The 17,537-nt window shown below is 51.7% G+C and overlaps 1 protein-coding gene across 1 annotated transcript; it reads left to right on the forward strand.

Moving 5' to 3' along the window:
* The first annotated feature begins 1,925 nt into the window (after window positions 1-1,925).
* On the forward strand, window positions 1,926-17,172 carry LOC105507829 (cytochrome P450 2S1). Its single transcript, XM_011936514.1, has 9 exons — window positions 1,926-2,445; window positions 3,545-3,710; window positions 6,745-6,894; window positions 7,433-7,593; window positions 7,680-7,859; window positions 10,957-11,098; window positions 13,171-13,358; window positions 15,606-15,747; window positions 15,919-17,172. The coding sequence occupies exons 1-9, from the start codon at window positions 2,269-2,271 to the stop codon at window positions 16,125-16,127; spliced, it is 1,515 nt and encodes a 504-aa protein (XP_011791904.1). The 5' UTR covers window positions 1,926-2,268; the 3' UTR covers window positions 16,128-17,172.
* The last annotated feature ends 365 nt before the right edge of the window (window positions 17,173-17,537 follow it).

Consider the following 17,537-nt stretch of genomic DNA (forward strand, 5'->3'; position numbering starts at 1 on the left):
GAGGGAGAGGGCTCCGGACTAGAATAAAAATTGCAAGATTAAAGTCCAGGCACAGTGGCTCATGCCTGTAATCCCAGCACTGTGGGAGGCCGAGGTGGGCAGATCACCTGAGGTCAGGAGTTCAAGACCAGCCTGGCCAACATGGTGAAACCCCAACTCTACTAAAAATACAAAAGTTAGCCGGGAGCAGTGGTGGGTGCTTGTAATCCCAGCTACTCAGGAGGCTGAGGCAGGAGAATCACATGAACCTGGGAGGCAGAGGTTGCAGTGAGCCAAGATCGTGCCACTGCACTCTAGCCTGGGCAACATAGCGAGTCCCTGTCTCAAAAAAGATTGTGAAAATTCTAAGAGTCTAATATTTTAAAACTCCAGCATATGCATGTAAAAGCTCATCTAATTATACACTTAAGAGGTATGCATTTCATCATATATAGGATACCTTGAGGAACAAAAAGTATCTGCAAACAAATACTGAGCTCTAGCTACTGATATGCATGCTGATGTATTTGGGAGTGAAGTGTACTGGTGTCTGCAACTGACTTTGAAATGCTTAAAACAAATCAATGAATAGATAGGTAAAATTAATAGATATGTAATGAAAAATGGGCTGGGCACAGTGGCTTATGCCTGTAATCCCAGCACTTTGGGAGGCTGAGGAGAGAAGATCACCTGAGGTCAGGAGTTTGAGAACAGCCTGGTCAACATGGCAAAACCCTATCTCTACTAAAAATACAAAAAATAGCCAGGCATGGTGGTGCGCACCTGTAATCCCAGTGCTACTTGAGAGGCTGAGGCAGGAGAATTGCTTGAACCGGGGAGGCAGAGGTTGCAGTGAGCCCAAATTGCATGCCATTGCACTCCACTTTGGGCAACAGAGTGAGACTCTATCTCAAACAAAAAACAAACAAAAATAGAATAGGCAACAAAGAAAGGATAATAAAATGGTGGAATCTGATGGGTATACAGGTGTTCACTGTATGTTTGAAATTTTAATATTTTTATAATAAAATAAGAAATGAAAATGCAAAGCAAACAAAGTAACTCCCTGCTGAAAACCCCTCCAGACAGCTTCTGTTTGCAATAGAAATAAAATGCAGTCTTTTCCAAGACCTTGCAAGGTGGCTCCTGAAGACTTCATGAATCTTGTCTCCTAAATTCAATCTTTGAAGATATAACCAATATTTACTGAGTGCCTACTGTGTGTCAGGCACTGCATGACATGCTGGGGATACAGCAGTGAACCAAACCTGTAATAATTCATGCACGAATGGCTCTAACATTCTTCCTTCTCAAGAAGCCCATTCCCCTGGCGGGTCTTCTCACTTCCTGAAATTGTCTTCATCTCAACTTCATCTGCATGTGGATATGAGCTCAGGAAGGTCAGAGCCCTTCTCTCCATCGCTCATAGCTGCATCCTCGGGTCTAGAACACAAGTCTTGTTTACAGTAAGACTTCAATAACAATTAGTTGCAGAAATACTAGCTAACATCTATTTAGTGCTTGTTACATGTGCACCTGCGTCTGCTTTAAATTGTGTGCACTATTTAATCCTGAAAACTAGCCCCATTTTACAAGGCTAACAGAGGCACAGAGGAGTTAGGCTGTGAATTCAAGCAGTCTGGCTTCAGCCGTCACCGTCCTAACGGCTCTACAAACTGCCTCTAAGTGAATGAATGAATGACTCAATCATTCTGACTCGCCCAAGTCGAAATCTTAACTCTGCCACTCAGCCAAGTTGACCTGGGACCAACCGATTTATCTCGCTGGACTTCAGATTGTTTATCCTTAAAGGTCAAGTCCTTCCTCTCGGTTCGTGAAGATGTTAAGATGCTGGAGAAAATTGGCTCAAAGACACCCCATACACGCAGGCACACGCGAACCCACTCCCGAACAATGAGGGAGGTAGAGCTGGGAGGGTGTGCAGGGTGTGGCAACCTCCAGGCGGCCAAAGTCTCTGGCTTCCAGGTTCTTCTGTTTGCTTCCTCCCTACCCGGGGGCCCAAGGCGCTGTCTCCGCCGCCCGAGTCCCGCGTAAATCTGGGTGACCTCCGAGACATCCGTTGGAGCATGAGCTCCCGACATCAGGCGGCGGCGGTGGTTTGGGAGAAACCCGGCGGCGGGGAGATAAGCCTGCCCAGCAGGCAGGGGGCTGGGCTAGCTGCCCCGCCCCGTGCCTGATTTTGCTGGGGAGGGAGACGCCCGGCTCCCGCCCCTAACTAGCCCAGCCGCGCGGAGCGCCTGGGAGAGGAGAAGGAGCCGACCTGCCGAGATGGAGGCGAACGGCACCTGGGCGCTGCTGCTGGCGCTGGCGCTGCTCCTGCTGCTGACGCTGGCGCTGTCTGGGACCCGGGCCCGAGGCCAACTGCCCCCCGGGCCCACGCCACTGCCACTGCTGGGAAACCTTCTGCAGCTACGGCCCGGGGCGCTGTACTCGGGGCTCATGCGGGTGAGGGGCCCAGGGGACGTCCTGGCTAGGGGCTGGGAGTCCCTGGGAGAGAAACCCGATTGCCAGGGCGAGGGGGTTTTCGGGTATCCTAGGGAGGAGGCAGGGGCAGGGGTCCCAAGGCAAAGGGGCTGCAGCTTTCCTGGGGTGGGGGCTGCAGCAGGTTGTCCAGGGCTGAGAACCGGAGAGGTGCCCGGGAGAGAGGATCGCGGGGTGGGGGACCAGGGCTAGAAGGGGCAGACACCTCTGCCTACAGAATCCTGGGAAGGTGATGGGCAGGGACCGAGGCTGAGAGAGACAGAAGTCCTCCAGCCAAGGAGAAGCTGATGCGGCTGGGCTTGCCCCAGAGGGAGAGGTAGCTGGAGCCATACAGGTGGGGCATGCTGAAGAGGGCACAAAGAAGAAAAGGGGGAGGCGTCCCTGCGGGAGTTGGAGGCAATGAAGAGACTGGAGGATTGCAGGCTCAGAGAGGGGGTCCCGCTGAAGGAATCTGTCTGCTCAGAATGCGGGATGGGAGGATGGGTGGAGTTCAGCTGGGAGTTCCTGGGAGGGGGGGAGGGAAGGAGAGCAAGAAAGAAGGCAGAGGCAGCCCCAGCCTTAGGGAAGAGCGGGTGGGAGTGGGAAGAGGCCTAAAGTTTTCCATTCAAAAGGATTCTGGGTGACTTCAAGGACATAGAAAAAGGGGTGGGGTCTTGGGGGAGAGATGGGGCAGATACTCAGCAGTGTCTGCTCTAGAATTTGAGGGTTTTGCGGTGACTGGAAAGGGTAGCTGGATATTTGGTGGGTAGGGGGGCCCTAAGGAATTAGGGGAGACCCAAACTGCTTCTGGATTGCCCAGTGTCAGAAGTTAAGGTTCAGCAGGAAGCAAGGGAATGGCAGGAAGTTGGGGATGCCACTGAAGGATGTACTGGGGGAGGAGGCCCGGGAGCCTAGTACAAAAAGAGAACTGAGCCTCAGCTATTTCTGCTGGGGTGGGGGCAGGTTCCTGGTAGAGGGTGTAGAAGCTAAATCCGGTGGCTCCTCCAGTGACAGGGGCCATGATGGAGACAACTTGGCTGGAAGAGGTCACAGCATCCTCTTCTTTCTTCCTCCCTGTGCCCAGCTGAGTAAGAAGTACGGACCGGTGTTCACCATCTACCTGGGACCCTGGCGGCCTGTGGTGGTCCTGGTTGGGCAGGAGGCTGTGCGAGAGGCCCTGGGAGGTCAGGCTGAAGAGTTCAGTGGCCGGGGAACCATAGTGATGCTGGAACGGACTTTTGATGGCCATGGTAAGTCAAGGGCTGCTAGGCCCTCCACTCACAGCCTGCCACCACTAATGGGTGTGTGACCTTTGCACATGGCTTAATGCCTCTGTTTCCTCATCTGTAAAATGGAGTGATAACAGTGCCCATCGGCTGGGAGGCAGTGGCTTATGCCTGAAATCCCAACACTTTGGGAGGCGGAGGTGGGTGGATCACTTGAGGTCAGGAGTTCGAGACCAGCCTGGCCAACATGGCGAAACCCTGTCTCTACTAAAAATATAAAAATGAGCTGGGCACGGTGGTGCGTACCTGTAATCTCAGATACTCGGGAGGCTGAGGCAGGAGAATCGCTTGAACCCGGGAGACAGAGGTTGCAGTGAGCCAAGATCGTGCCACTGCACTCCAGTCTGGGCAACAGAGCAAGCCTCCATCTCAAGCAAACGAACAAACAAAAAGCAGTGCCCATCATGTAGGACTGAGTGAGTGAGGACTGAGCCTTGTGCAAAGTGAGCACTCACTAATCACCAGGTTGTGGTATCAGTGATAACCATCAGTGATCCAGGTAAAGCCCTGAGGGTTCAGAAAGATTCCAGAGCGCTTTCAAGGTGCTGAGGATTGGTGGGTAAGCCCTCCAATGATAGAGGCAGTTCTCTGTGTTACAACAGAAAGCAGGAGGCCCATGCTGGGTGCTGCCAGGAACTCAGCAGTGACTAAGACAGCACTGGTGCTGCTTCCCCAGAGCACCGAGGCCAGTGGGGAAACAGACTGACGACACGGTGCCAGCCCAGAGTGGTCAGGGCCAAGACAGGGAAGCACAGGGGGAAAGGTCAGGGTGGGATGGGGAGGGGTCAGGGCAAGAGGGATCAGGGCCAGGCTGAAGGAAGCCCTAGGACTGTAGGAATTTAGAGGAGGTACCTGACCCAGCTTGTTTGGTGAGAGAGATTCAGAAAGTCTTCCTGGAAGAGAGGCTGTCAAAGCTGAGACTCATAAGATGAGTGGGGAGGGTGTTCCAGGCAGAAAGACCAGCACCTACAAAAGCATGACTTTGAGAGAAGCATTCATTCATTCAACTGGTAAATTTTCAGGCTGGGCATGGTGGCTTATGCCTATAATCCCAGCACTTAGGGAGGCTGAATTGGGAGGATGACTTGAGCCTAGGTGTTTGAGACAAGCCTGGGCAACATGGTGAGACCCTGCCTCCACAGAACACAAACAAACATAAAAATGATCATTATGCCCAGTCCTATACTGAGTACCAGGTACACAGAGATGACTCAGACAGGTGTGGTGTCCTCTCCTACTGTGGGAGAGGGGGACTTGTACTGCAGTAAGACAATAGAGGGAGGGAATATAATCCTAAAATGAGAGGGACAGATTTGAGGGCAAACACAGGGCACAGGCACCTGTACGAGGGTAAAGAGGGAATCAGGGAAGGCTTCTCAGAGGAGGTAGCATTTGAGCTGGGCCATGAAGGATGAACAAATTAGTTCACCAAGGATGGGATGGAAGTGGGTGAGAGTGATGCAGGCAGAGGGAACTGCAGGATCATAGACCTAGACAGGATCCTGACCCCTTTGAGGAAGTGAGAGACCAGTGCATTCATAGTGGGCTAAGTAACAAAGCTGAGAAGCCAGGGAAACCCCTGGTCATGCGGGGCCTGTGAGTCATGCCAGAGTGTTTGGGCTTTTGTTTTTCCTGGGAGCAGTTGGTTTTAAGCAGGGAACAGCTGTAGTCAGAGTTGGGAAGATCCTGTGGTTGCTGCCTGAAGGGGATGAAAATGGAGGCTAGGAGTCCAGGGTAATGGACCAGGGCTGGGGTCAGGAGATGGGGAGGAAGGAGTAATTGGGAGAGGCCGGGGGCTCTGGCCAGGGAATGGATGGTGGGCTGAAACAGAGAAAGGAGAGATGCTGAGATCACTTTGGATACAGTGGGGCCAGGGCAGGAGACGCCCAAGGGGAGGTGCCCAAGAGGCCACGACAGGCTGGCATTGGACAGGAAGGGTCTGTCTGGAACAGGTGTCTTGGACAAAGGAGGAAAATGGTACAGTTCCATCCTCCCTCTGTGTTCAACCTCCGAATTACATGGGGCACAGGACCCAGGACCCAGTGGGACTCCATAAATGATGGGATGGTTGGATGCAAGGAAAGAAGAAAGGAGGAAAGAACTCTTCATTCATCCTGGTTAATTACAGAACAGGCCAGGTGTGGTGCTCGCACCTGTCATCCTAGCACTTTGGGAGGCTGAGGCAGATGGATCACCTCAGGTCAGGAGTTCAAGACCAGCCTAGACAACATGGCAAAACCCCATCTCTACTAAAGATATAAAAATTAGCCAGGTGTAGTGGCGTATGCCTGTAATCCCAGCTAGCTGGGAGACTGAAGCAGGAGAATCACTTGAACCCGGGAGGCAGAGGTTGCAATGAGCCAAGATCGTGCCATTGCACTCCAGCCTGGGTGACAAAGCAAGACCTTGTCTCAATAATGATAATAATTACAAAACAGAAGGAGCCTGGGTCATCCCAGCTACCTACTTTTCAGGAGAATGTACTCCCTTACCCAAGGGCAAAGGATGGGAGAACCAATTTGATTATGCATTTATTGAACACCTACTGAGTCCTCATCCCTGGGCTAGGCTGGAATGGACTCGGAGCCTGAAGAGTCCCCCTCAGAGAACCTCACTAGAAAGAAGGGGGAATCGGCCGTTTGCGGTGGCTCATGCCTATAATCCCAACACTTTGGGAGGCTGAGGCGGGCGGATCACAAGGTCAGAAGATCGAGACCATCCTGGCTAACACAGTGAAACCCCATCTCCACTAAAACTACAAACAATTAGTCCGGCGTGGTGGCATGCACCTGTATTCCCAGCTACTCCGGAGGCTGAGGCAGGAGAGTTGCTTGAACCCAGGAGGCAGAGGTTGCAGTGAGACCAGATCACACCACTGCACTCCAGCTTGGGCAACAGAGTGAGACTCCATCTCAAAAAAAAAAAAAGAAAGAAAGAAAGAAAGAAGGGGGAATGGGCAGAGGGGCCGGTCCCTCTTTGAGTCTAGCCTTCTGTGCAGGGGTTTTCTTCTCCAACGGGGAGCGGTGGAGGCAGCTGAGGAAGTTTACCATTCTTGCTCTGCGGGACCTGGGCATGGGGAAGCGAGAAGGCGAGGAGCTGATCCAGGCGGAGGCCCAGTGTTTGGTGGAGGCATTCCAGGGGACAGAAGGTCAGCATGGTGGGGTCGCCCCAGGGTCTCCAGCCGAGTGAAAGGGGAAACTCTCCTGCTGTGGCTGGGGGTGGCCCCAACCCAGGTCCTGGAATGGGCGGGAGGGGAAGCCTCGGACTCTAGGGCTGGGCTGGGGGTTCTGTTCACCCCCGCCCTCTGTCTCTGTCCCACTGTCTCTCCAAGGCTGTCACGACGTCTCTCTGTGTGTCCCTGGTGCTATCATCCCATTCTTCCTGGGTCTCCATCTCTCTCTCTGTCTCTTTTCTTTCTCTCTCCTTTCCTCTATTTTTTGGGCCCTAAGTCTATCTCTGTTTCTCTCTCCTTGTCCATGTGATGGTCACTCAGTTTCTTTCTCCCTGTCTGTTTCTCTGTCCCTATCTGTCTGTCTCCTTCTTTGCCTGTTTAGCTCTCTCCCTGCACTGTCTGTCCATCTGTCTTTCCCTGCCTCCCTGTCTCTCTCTGGTTGGGTTCAGCCCCAACCTGCTCCCCTCTGCCTGGCTCCATCACAGCCTACCTCCCTGCCCCCCATTCCCCACAGGACGCCCATTCGATCCCTCCCTGCTGCTGGCCCAGGCCACCTCCAACGTAGTCTGCTCCCTCCTCTTTGGCCTCCGCTTCTCCTATGAGGATAAGGATTTCCAGGCCATGGTCCGGGCAGCTGGTGGTACCCTGCTGGGAGTCAGCTCCCAGGGGGGTCAGGTGAGTGGGTGGGACCCCTTTCCAACTACCTTCCCTGAAGGTTCCTGCCAAGGCCCCATGAGAACTAGCCATCCTTCTCCCCACAGACCTATGAGATGTGTTCCTGGTTCCTGTGGCCCCTGCCAGGCCCCCACAAGCAGCTCCTCCACCACATCAGCACCCTAGCTGCCTTCACAGTCCGGCAGGTACAGCAGCACCAGGGGAACTTGGATGCTTCGGGTCCCGCACATGACCTTGTGGATGCCTTCCTGTTGAAGATGGCACAGGTGCGGGAAGGGTGCAGGGACCCCCTCTCTGAATGGGTGTGGTGACCTGGTAGGTCCCCAGCCAGGTGTCCCTGGGGACCTCGACTGGGTCCCTCTTTCCTTCTCTCTCTGCATGTCTCTGTGAGTATGAGTGTCTGTGTGTGTGTGTATCCCTTCTCTGCACATCTGTCTGTCTCTCTAAGGGAGTTGCTCTCACTGCCTCTCCCGCCCCCAACCTGGGCATTTGTGCCAGGCTGTCTGTCTGTCCAGCATTTCTCCTCTTTCTCCCTCCCACTTCGGCCCTTGTGTTCAGGCCCCATGCCCAGGGTCCTACACCAGCAATCCCCAAGATCACTTCATCCCACCCCCTGCAGCCTCCCCAGACTTTTGTGTAAATTCACAATTTTATGTGAATTATGGTCATTTATTAGGAAGCCTTACAATATCAATTTATGTTAGTAAAGTCCACTTTATTAATTATATGAGAACAATATTTCTTTTTCTTTCTTTCTTTCTTTTGTTTTTTTTTAAAGAGACAGGATGTCTTTCTGTGGCCCAGGCTGGAGTACAGTTGCAAAATCATAACTCACTGCAACCTTGAACTCCTGGGCTCAAGCAATCCTGCTGCCTCAGCCTCCTAAGTAGCTGGGACAACAGGTGCGCACCACCACACCTGGCTAAATTTTTTTTTTCTTTGTAGAGACGGACTCTCACTATGTTACCCAGGCTGGTCTTGAACTCCTGGGCTCATGTAATCCTCCTGCCACCTTGAACTCCCAAAGTACTGGGACTGTAGGCATAAGCCACCATTCCCTGCAAGAAAACTAGAATTAAGGTGACTCCTAAGGAAATAAATAGTTTTTAATTGTACGAACTTTGGAAGAATGGGGCCACAGTCTTTAATTAAATGCAGCCTCCCTGTTTGTGGAGAAAGAAAAAATTTTCTTAACTCTATTGCCCCATTTCTTTTCTCTTTTATTGAATTTTTTTTAGTTTTAACTATAGTAAAATATACATAACATTTACCATCTTAACCATTTTTAGGTATGCAGTACAGTAGTGTTAAGTACATTCACATTGTTACGCAATCAGTCTCCAGAACTCTTCATGTTGTGAAGCTGAAACTCTATACCCATTAAACAACTGCCTGTTCCTCCCTTCCCCAACCCCTGGCAATCACCCTTTTTTTTTTTTGTTTTTTTTTTTTTGTGAAACGGAATCTCACTCTGTCACCCAGACTGGAGTGCAGCGGTGCAGTCTTGGCTCACAACAACCTCTGCCTCCTGGGTTCAAGCGATTCTCCTGCCTCAGGCTCCCGAGTAGCTGGGACTACAGGCATGCGCCACCACGCCTGCCTAATTTTTGTATTTTTAGTAGAGACGGGGTTTCACTATGTTGGCCAGGCTGATCTCAAACTCCTGGCCTCAAGTGACCAAACTGCCTCAGCCTCCCAAAGTGCTGGGACTACAGGCATGAGCCACTGTGCCTGGCACCTTTCTACTTGGTCTATATAGATTTGACTATTCTAGGTGCCTCATATGAGTGGATTCATACAGTATTTGTCCTTTTATGACTGACTCATTGCATTTAGCATAATGTCCTTAAGGTTCATCCGTGTTATAGCTTGTGACAGGATTTCTTTCCTTTTTAAGCCTGAGTAATACTCAACTGTGTGTATATACCACATTCTGCATATCCATTCATCCACTGATGGACCCAGGTTGCCCCCACTTGTTGGCAATTGTGAATAATACTGCTATTAACATCAGTGTATCTCTTCAAGTCCCTGCTTTGAATTCTTTTTTTTTTTTCTTTTCTGAGATGGAGTCTTGCTCTGTCGTCCAGGCTACAGTGCAGTGGCACGATCTCAGCTCACTGCAACCTCCACCTCCAGGGTTCAAGTGATTCTCCTGCCTCAGACTCCCAAGTAGCTGGGACTACAGGCGCCCGCCACCACACCCAGCTAATTTTGTTTTTGTATTTTCAGTAGAGACAGGGTTTCACCATATTGGCCAGGCTGGTCTCGAATTCCTGACCTCAGGTGATCCACCTGCCTAGGCCTCCCAAAGTGCTGGGATTTCAGGCGTGAGCCACTGTGCCCAGCCCCTGCTTTCAATTCTTTTGGTTATATCCCTAGAAGTCACATTGATGGATTATATAGTAATTCTATAATTCTAATTTTTGTTTGTTTGTTTTCTGAGATAGGGTCTCATTCTGTTGCCCAGGCTCTAGTCCAGTGGTTCAATCATAGCTCATTGCAGCCCTGATCTCCTGAATTCAGGCAATCCTTCTGCCTCAGCCTCCTGAGTAGCTGGAATTACAGGTGTGCCCCACCACACCTGGCTGATTTTTTTTTTTTTTAGGAGAGATGAGGTCTCTTTATGTTCCCCAGGCTGATCTCAAACTCCTGAGCTCCAGCAAACTACCTGCCTCAGCCTCCCGGAGTGCCAGGATTACAGATGTGAGCCACCACTCCCATCCGTATTTTTTATTTTTTTAGGAACTGCTGTACCATTTTCCACAGGGCTGCATCATTTCACATTCCCACCAATGGTGTACATGGGTTTCAAAGTCTTCACATCTTCATCAATGCTTATAACTTTCTGTGTTTTTTTAGTAGTATTCTCTTTCATTTTAAAAAACATTTCAACCAGAGAGAACTAACATCAAGAGTCTACTTCCCGGCCAGGTACAGTATCTCACACCTGTAATCCCAGCACTTTGGGAGGCAGAGGCAGGTGGATCACCTGAGGTCAGGAGTTTAAAACCAGCCTGACCAACATAGAGAAACCCCGTCTCCACTGAACATACAAAAATTAGCCGGGCGTGATGGCACGCACCTGTAATCCCAGCTATTCGGGAGGCTGAGGTGGGAGAATTGCTTGAACCCAGGAGACAGAGGTTGCAGTGAGCCAGGATCTTGCCACTGCACTCAGCCTGGGCGAAAAAGCAAGACTCTGTCTCAAAAAAAAAAAAAAAGAGTCTACTTCCCAACCTTCCCCAAAATTTATCTAAACCCCATGATGAAACTTGTGGTGCTGACCCCAGGCTTGGCTATTCTGGACATTTACTTCCCGAAGGCTGTGTTCTCTCAGCCCCTCTGCCTGGTTTCTTTCAGGAGGAACAAAACCCAGACACAGAATTCACCAACAAGAACATGCTGATGACAGTCATTTATTTGCTGTTCGCTGGGACAATGACGGTCAGCGCCACGGTCGGCTATACCCTCCTGCTCCTGATGAAATACCCTCATGTCCAAAGTAAGAGCCTTTTCCACCTGCCAGGCCTTGGGAACAGAAGTGAGGGTTCTAGGCTGAGCAAGGTGGCTCACGCCTATAATCCCAGTGCTTTGGGAGGCTGAGGCAGGCTGATCACTTGAGAACAGGAGTTTAAGACCAGCCTGGGTAACATAGTGAAACCCCATCTCTACTGAAAATACAGAAATTAGCGGGTGTGGTGGCATGCACCTGTAATCCCAGCTACTCGGGCGGCTGAGGAATGAGAATTGCTTGAGCCCAGGAGGTAGAAGTTGCAGTGAGCTGACATCACACCACTGCACTCCAGCCAGCCTGGGTGACAGAGCGAGACACTGTCTCAAAAAAAAAAAAAAAAAAAAAAAGTGAGAGTTTTAGAGGGAAGAGTGGGCAGGCCGAGCAGACAGGCTGAGCTAAATCTTTGAGGCATCAATGGGCATGGCGTTTGGGATGTCTGGGAGCCAGAAGAGGTTCAGGAGTTGCTGACTGCAGTATGAGGCATAGTGAAAGACAAGGCAGGTGTCTGCGGGCCTCGTCGCCTTAGTGATACATTAGGTGCCTTATCCTGAGCCATGGGGAGCAATGGAATGACTTTGAGCAGGGAAGGGCAGGGTCAAATTGGTTTTTTATTTTTATTTTTATTTTTTTTATAGGGGATAGAGTCTCCCTCTGTCGCCCAGGCTGGAATGCAGTAGTGTGATCTCGGCTCACTGCAACCTCCAGCCTCCCGGGTTCAAGCAATTCTCCTGCCTTAGCCTCCCAAGTAGCTAGGATTACAAGCGTGCACCACCACACCCAGCTAACTTTTGTACGTTTAGTAGAAACAGGTTATCCTCATGTTGGCCAGGCCGGTCCCGAACTCCTGACCTCAAGTGATCTGCCCATCTCGGCCTCCCAAAGTTCTGGGATTACAGGCATGAGCCAAGGCACCCAGCCCAACTCCAGCATTTTAGGGTCAGGCAGCTGCTGTGGGCCATGGGGATGGGCTGACCTGGAATATGGGAGTTGAGGTCCTGGTAGTGTTGCAGGAGTGGAACCAGCTGTGACTTCTGGCAGTGACTTGAGTTCTCTGAGTCTCAGTTTCCTCATCTAGGAAATGGGGATAGATAACAATACCTACGTCACAAGGGTGCTATGGGAATTAAGAAAGTATAGATGAGCCAGGCATGGTGGCTTACGCCTGTAATCCCAGCACTTTGGGAGGCTGAGGTGGGAGGATCACTTGAGGCTAGGAGTTCAAGATCAGCCTGGGCAACATAGGGAGGCCCTGTCTCTACCAAAAATAGAAAAATTAGCTGGGCGTGGTGGTGTGTGCCTGTGGTCATAGCTACTCAGGAGACTGAGGTGAAAGGATCACTTGAGCCCAGGAGGTGAGGTGAAGGCTATTACAGTGAGCCATCATTGCACTGCTGCACCAGCCTGGGCAACAGAGTAAGACCCCGTCTCAAAAAAAAAAAAAAAGAGAAGGCTGGGTACGGTGGCTCACGTCTGTAATCCCAGCACTTTGGGAGGCCAAGACAGACGGATCACCTGAGGTCAGGAGTTTGAGACCAGCCTGGCCAACATGGTGAAACCCTGTCTCTACTAAAAATACAAAAATGAGCCAGGCGTGATATCAGGCATCTGTAGTCCCAGCTACTCAGGAGGCTGAGGTGGGAGAATCTCTTGAACCCAGGAGGCGGAGTTGCAGTGAGCCAGGATCGCGCCACTGCACTCCAGACTGGGTGACACAGCGTGTAATCCCAGCTACTCAAGAGGCTGAGGCAGGAGAATCACTTGAATCTGGGAGGCAGAGGTGGTGAGCCAAGATCGCGCCATTGCACTCTAGCCTAGGCAACAGAGCAAAACTCGGTCTCAAAAATAAATAAATAAAATAAAATAAGAGAGAGAGAGAGAAGATAGATGGAACACCCAACACACAAGATGTGTGGTCTTTGGGCTCAGTGAGGGCTGGGGGACTACTCCTCCCCACCTGTCAGCCTCACCCCAAACTACAGCTATGCAAGCAGATGGGCTTCTGAGAGGAGGATCCCTGGGCCCTACCTGCTGTCTGACTCCCGCCCTCCTCTTGCTTGCAGAGCGGGTACATGAGGAGCTGACTCAGGAGCTGGGGTCTGGCCAGGCACCAAGCCTAGGGGACCGTACCCGCCTCCCTTACACCGACGCAGTTCTGCATGAAGCGCAGCGGCTGCTGGCGCTGGTGCCCATGGGAATCCCCCGCACCCTCATGCGGACCACCCGCTTCCGAGGGTACACCCTGCCCCAGGTGGGTATGCGCACAGCCGTGGCCCGTGGCTCTCTGCCTCGGGGCCTGAGCCCGGGTTGATTGCTCTCAGTGTCTCCCTGACTTTTAGTTGATCTTAGTCTCTCTCTCTCTTTCTCTCTCTCTCTCTCTCTGTCTTCCTCCTCTACTCCCCACTGCATCTTTCTCCTCCTTCTTTCTCTGACACTCCCTCCCTTTCTGCATCTTGTAACTCTTTCTGTTTCTTTTTGGTTTATGTTTTCTTGCCCTTTGACTCTATCTCTGGACCCCATCTGCCCCAGAGATCTCCTAATTCTATCTCCTTCCAAAGTGGTCGTGATAGTCGAATGAGGTAATATACAGAGAAGCAGCTTGAAAATTGAGGAGCAAGTCCAGGACTAAGGGAAGCCCTCTTGACCCTTAGCCCCGGCTGCAGACACATTCTCTCCTCTGTCTCTCCCCCTCAATCTCAGTGCCCTTCACTGGAGAGCAGTTCTGATGCAGAACCAAAAGGGGGCGATGTTTCCCCAGAAACCCCAGCGGTTTAGTGCAAGCAGCTCCCTCCACCTTCACTGCAGAATCAAATCTGTGGCTGTTAGGATCCAATGCTGCTTTGCTGCTATTTTCTTTTTCTTCTTCCTTTTTTTTTTCTGAGATGGAGTCTCGCTTTGTTGCCCAGGCTGGAGTGCAGTGGCACGATCTCGGCTCACTGCAACCTCCACCTCCCGGGTTCAAGCAATTCTCTTGCTTCAGCCTCCTGAGTAGCTGCGATTACAGGTGCGCGCCACTACACCCAGCTAATTTTTGTATTTTTAGTAGAGACGGGTTTTCACCGTGTTGGTCAGGCTGGTCTCAAACTCCTGACCTCATGATCCGCCCGCCTCGGCCTCCCAAAGTGCTGGGATTACAAGTGTGAGCCACCGCGCCTGCCTACCCTTTCCTGTTTTGTATATGGGGCCTTGGGCAAATCACTTCTCCCTCTGAACCTCAATATATCCCTCCTCTAAATTAGAAACAATAATAGTATCAAGTTGGAGCTGTAAGATAATGCTTGTAAAATAAACACCAACTTAGCTCTTGGGAGCCGGTCCTGTGTACCAGGCAGCAACACTTGAATGATGATAATGACAGGTATCCAGGCTTGAGGACCCGCTCTACACCAGGGGTTATTCTGAGTGCTTTCCATATCTATTATCTCATTTAATCTTTAAAGCAACCCTATACCATTATCACGCCCATCTTACAGATAAGGAAACTGAGAGCTTGAAAAGTTTCTAGAAGATTTGCCAAGGTCACCCAGCCTGCATATAGTATTCTTTGCCCCTCTCTCTTTCTTTTCTTTTTTTTTTTTTTTGAGACAGAGTCTCGCTCTGTCACCCAGGTTGGAGTGCAGTGACGCGATCTCGGCTCACTGCAAGCTCCACCTTCCGGGTTCACACCATTCTCCTGCCTCAGCCTCCCGAGTAGCTGGGACTACAGGTGCTCGCCACCACGCCTAGCTAATTTTTTTGTATTTTTAGTAGAGATGGGGTTTCACCGTGTCATCCAGGATGGTCTCAATCTCCTGACCTCGTGATCTGCCCGTCTTGGCCTCCCAAAGTGCTGGGATTACAGGTGTGAGCCACCGTGCCCGGCTTTCTTTTCTTTTCTTTTGTTCCTTCCTTCCTTCTTTCTTTCCTTTTTTTTTCCCCCTCTTTCTCTCTTCCTCTCTTCCTTCCTTCCTTGCTTCCTTCCTTCCTTCCTTTCTCCCTTCATCCCTTCCTCCCTCCCTTCCTTCCTTTCTCCCTTCCTCCCTTCCTCTCTTCCTCTCTTTCTCTCTTCCTTTCTTTCTCTCTTCCTCTCTTTCTCTCTTTCTTGACAGGGTCTCTCTCTGCCTCCCAGGCTGGGTGCAATGGTACAAGCATAGCTCACAGCAGCCTTGAAGTCCTGGGCTCAAGTGATCCTCTCACCTCAGCCTCCTGAGCATCTGGGACTATGGGCTCATGCCACCAAGCCTGGCTAATATTTTCATTTTTCATAGAGACAAGGTCTTGTTATATTGCCCAGGCTGGTCTCAAACTCCTGGGCTCAAATGCTTCTCTCACCTCAGCCTCCCATGTGGCTGGGATTACAGGCATGAGCCGCTGCATGCCACTCAACACTCAACAAATGTTGATGCCATTATGTTTTGTAAACTCATGTCCCTGGCACCCCAGACTTGTGCTCCATACTCGAGGACCGAATAGACTGGAGTAGGAAGGGATTTGTAGCTTGATTATTATTTCTCCTCAGGGCACGGAGGTCTTCCCCCTTCTTGGCTCCATCCTGCATGACCCCAGCATCTTCAAGCACCCAGAAGAGTTCAACCCAGACCGTTTCCTGGATGCAGATGGACGGTTCAGGAAGCATGAGGCGTTCCTGCCCTTCTCCTTAGGTATCTGTTGCAGCCTTGGGTATCACAAGCAGGCGCTGGCAAACTCCAGGCATCTGTGCCAGCTGGGGGCATCCTTCTGCACCCTGGGCTTACTGTTGGCCCCCCTGTTCTTTCCGTGGGCCTGGGTGTGAGGAGGGCTGGCTCAGCCCTTTCTCTCTCTCTCCTCACAAGGGAAGCGTGTCTGCCTTGGAGAGGGCCTGGCAAAAGCAGAGCTCTTCCTCTTCTTCACCACCATCCTGCAAGCCTTCTCCCTGAAGAGCCCGTGCCCACTGGACTCCTTGAGCCTCAAGCCCACCATCAGTGGCCTTTTCAACATCCCCCCAGCCTTCCAACTGCAAGTCTGTCCCACTGACCTTCATTCCACCACACAGACCAGATGAAGGAAGGCAACCTGGAGGTGGTGGGTGCCCAGGACGGTGCCTCCAGCCTCGACAGTGGGTATGGACAGGGTTAATGTCTCCAAAGTGTACACTGCAGGCAGCCACATCTACAAACCTGCAGCTGTTTTCCGGAGTCTGTCCCACGGCCCACACACTCCACTTACTTGACTCATGCTGCTAAGGTGCACAACCACACACTCATACACAACTACAAGGGCCACAGAGCAACTGCTGCATTAGCTTTCCACAGACATAAATATAGTCCATCTGCAATCACGAGCACATAGCCAGGTAACCCACCAACTCCCCTGGATCTTCACCCCACACGTGGGAGTCTGCCTGTCACCTTCACAAGCCACAGAAACAGCCACACATATTCACAGCTCACACGCCGTCTCCATTCATCAAACTTCTCGATGTCCTTGTCTCTGGTGCCTGGCACAGGGAACAGCATGCCCCCTCCTGAGTTATGCCACAGAGAGACCATCACTGTCTATAGCCCTGACACGTGCTCCCTCTCGTGGCTGCACCACTCTCCCAGCCTGTGACCACATACCCCCAACCATTGGTCCACACAGCTACCCACATATGACATCGTCCTGGCTCCCCAGAGTATCTTCCCACCGAGACACGCTGTTCCCACGGAGGCACAGTCCCCAGCCACCTTCGCAACTGCAGCCCTCAGTCACCCCTTTTTAAGCACCCTGATTCTCCCAAATGCAAAGACATCTGGGTGTGCAATTGTGCACGGAGACCTTGGACATACGAGGACCCTCAGACCAGAGGGACACCTGCCCCACCCCAATACGTGCTTATGTAACCATGTGGAAAGCGGCCCCTGCTGCTCCTCCACACACACGTACATACTCACTGATCTACAGCCCCTATTCAGCGTCAGAGTCCCCACTAGACCCAGTGGAAGGGGTTAGAGACCAAGTAGGGGCCAGGTTCCAATTCACCCTGTCAGGGAGTGAGCCAGATCTGACGTCCTTGTGACTTAAGGGTCCCGTTTGGGAATTAAAGTTTGTTCCTGGCCTTTAGCCTACTGCGTGTGTGACCCGTGTCAGTCACTGTGAGTAAGGGGTGGGGACAGGGCAGTCCACCCCTCCCCTGAGGCTGGGCGGGAGCTGAAAAACATGGCCACCGCCCACCCTGGCTGTTGACATCAGGACCAGATGTGGAGCTGGGAGGAGGGGCAGGGCTGGGGCCGCCCTGGGCCTCACTTCCAAAAAGGGCCAAGGTGTCCGGCGGTGAGAAGTGGCGAAGGAGAGGATAACCCAAGCTGGTCTGTGGACCTTGGGGGCTTCCTCAGTCAGGGAAAGCCTGAAGCCAACTAGATCCAGACCCTAGAGACTCTTCAAACTTGAAAGCACAAGAACTCTTCAAATGTGAGCACAGGAACTAGCTTGC

The sequence above is a fragment of the Colobus angolensis genome, unplaced genomic scaffold (genome assembly GCF_000951035.1).
Source record: "Colobus angolensis palliatus isolate OR3802 unplaced genomic scaffold, Cang.pa_1.0 Scaffold154, whole genome shotgun sequence".
NCBI classification, from domain to species: domain Eukaryota; kingdom Metazoa; phylum Chordata; class Mammalia; order Primates; family Cercopithecidae; genus Colobus; species Colobus angolensis.

Coding starts and splice junctions, on each gene's coding strand:
- LOC105507829 (XM_011936514.1), top strand. CDS start 2,269: ATGGAGGCGAACGGCACCTGGGCGCTGCTGCTGGCGCTGGCGCTGCTC. Junction 6,895..7,432: donor GGCATTCCAGGGGACAGAAG/GTCAGCATGGTG, acceptor CATTCCCCACAG/GACGCCCATTCGATCCCTCC. Junction 7,860..10,956: donor TCCTGTTGAAGATGGCACAG/GTGCGGGAAGGG, acceptor GGTTTCTTTCAG/GAGGAACAAAACCCAGACAC.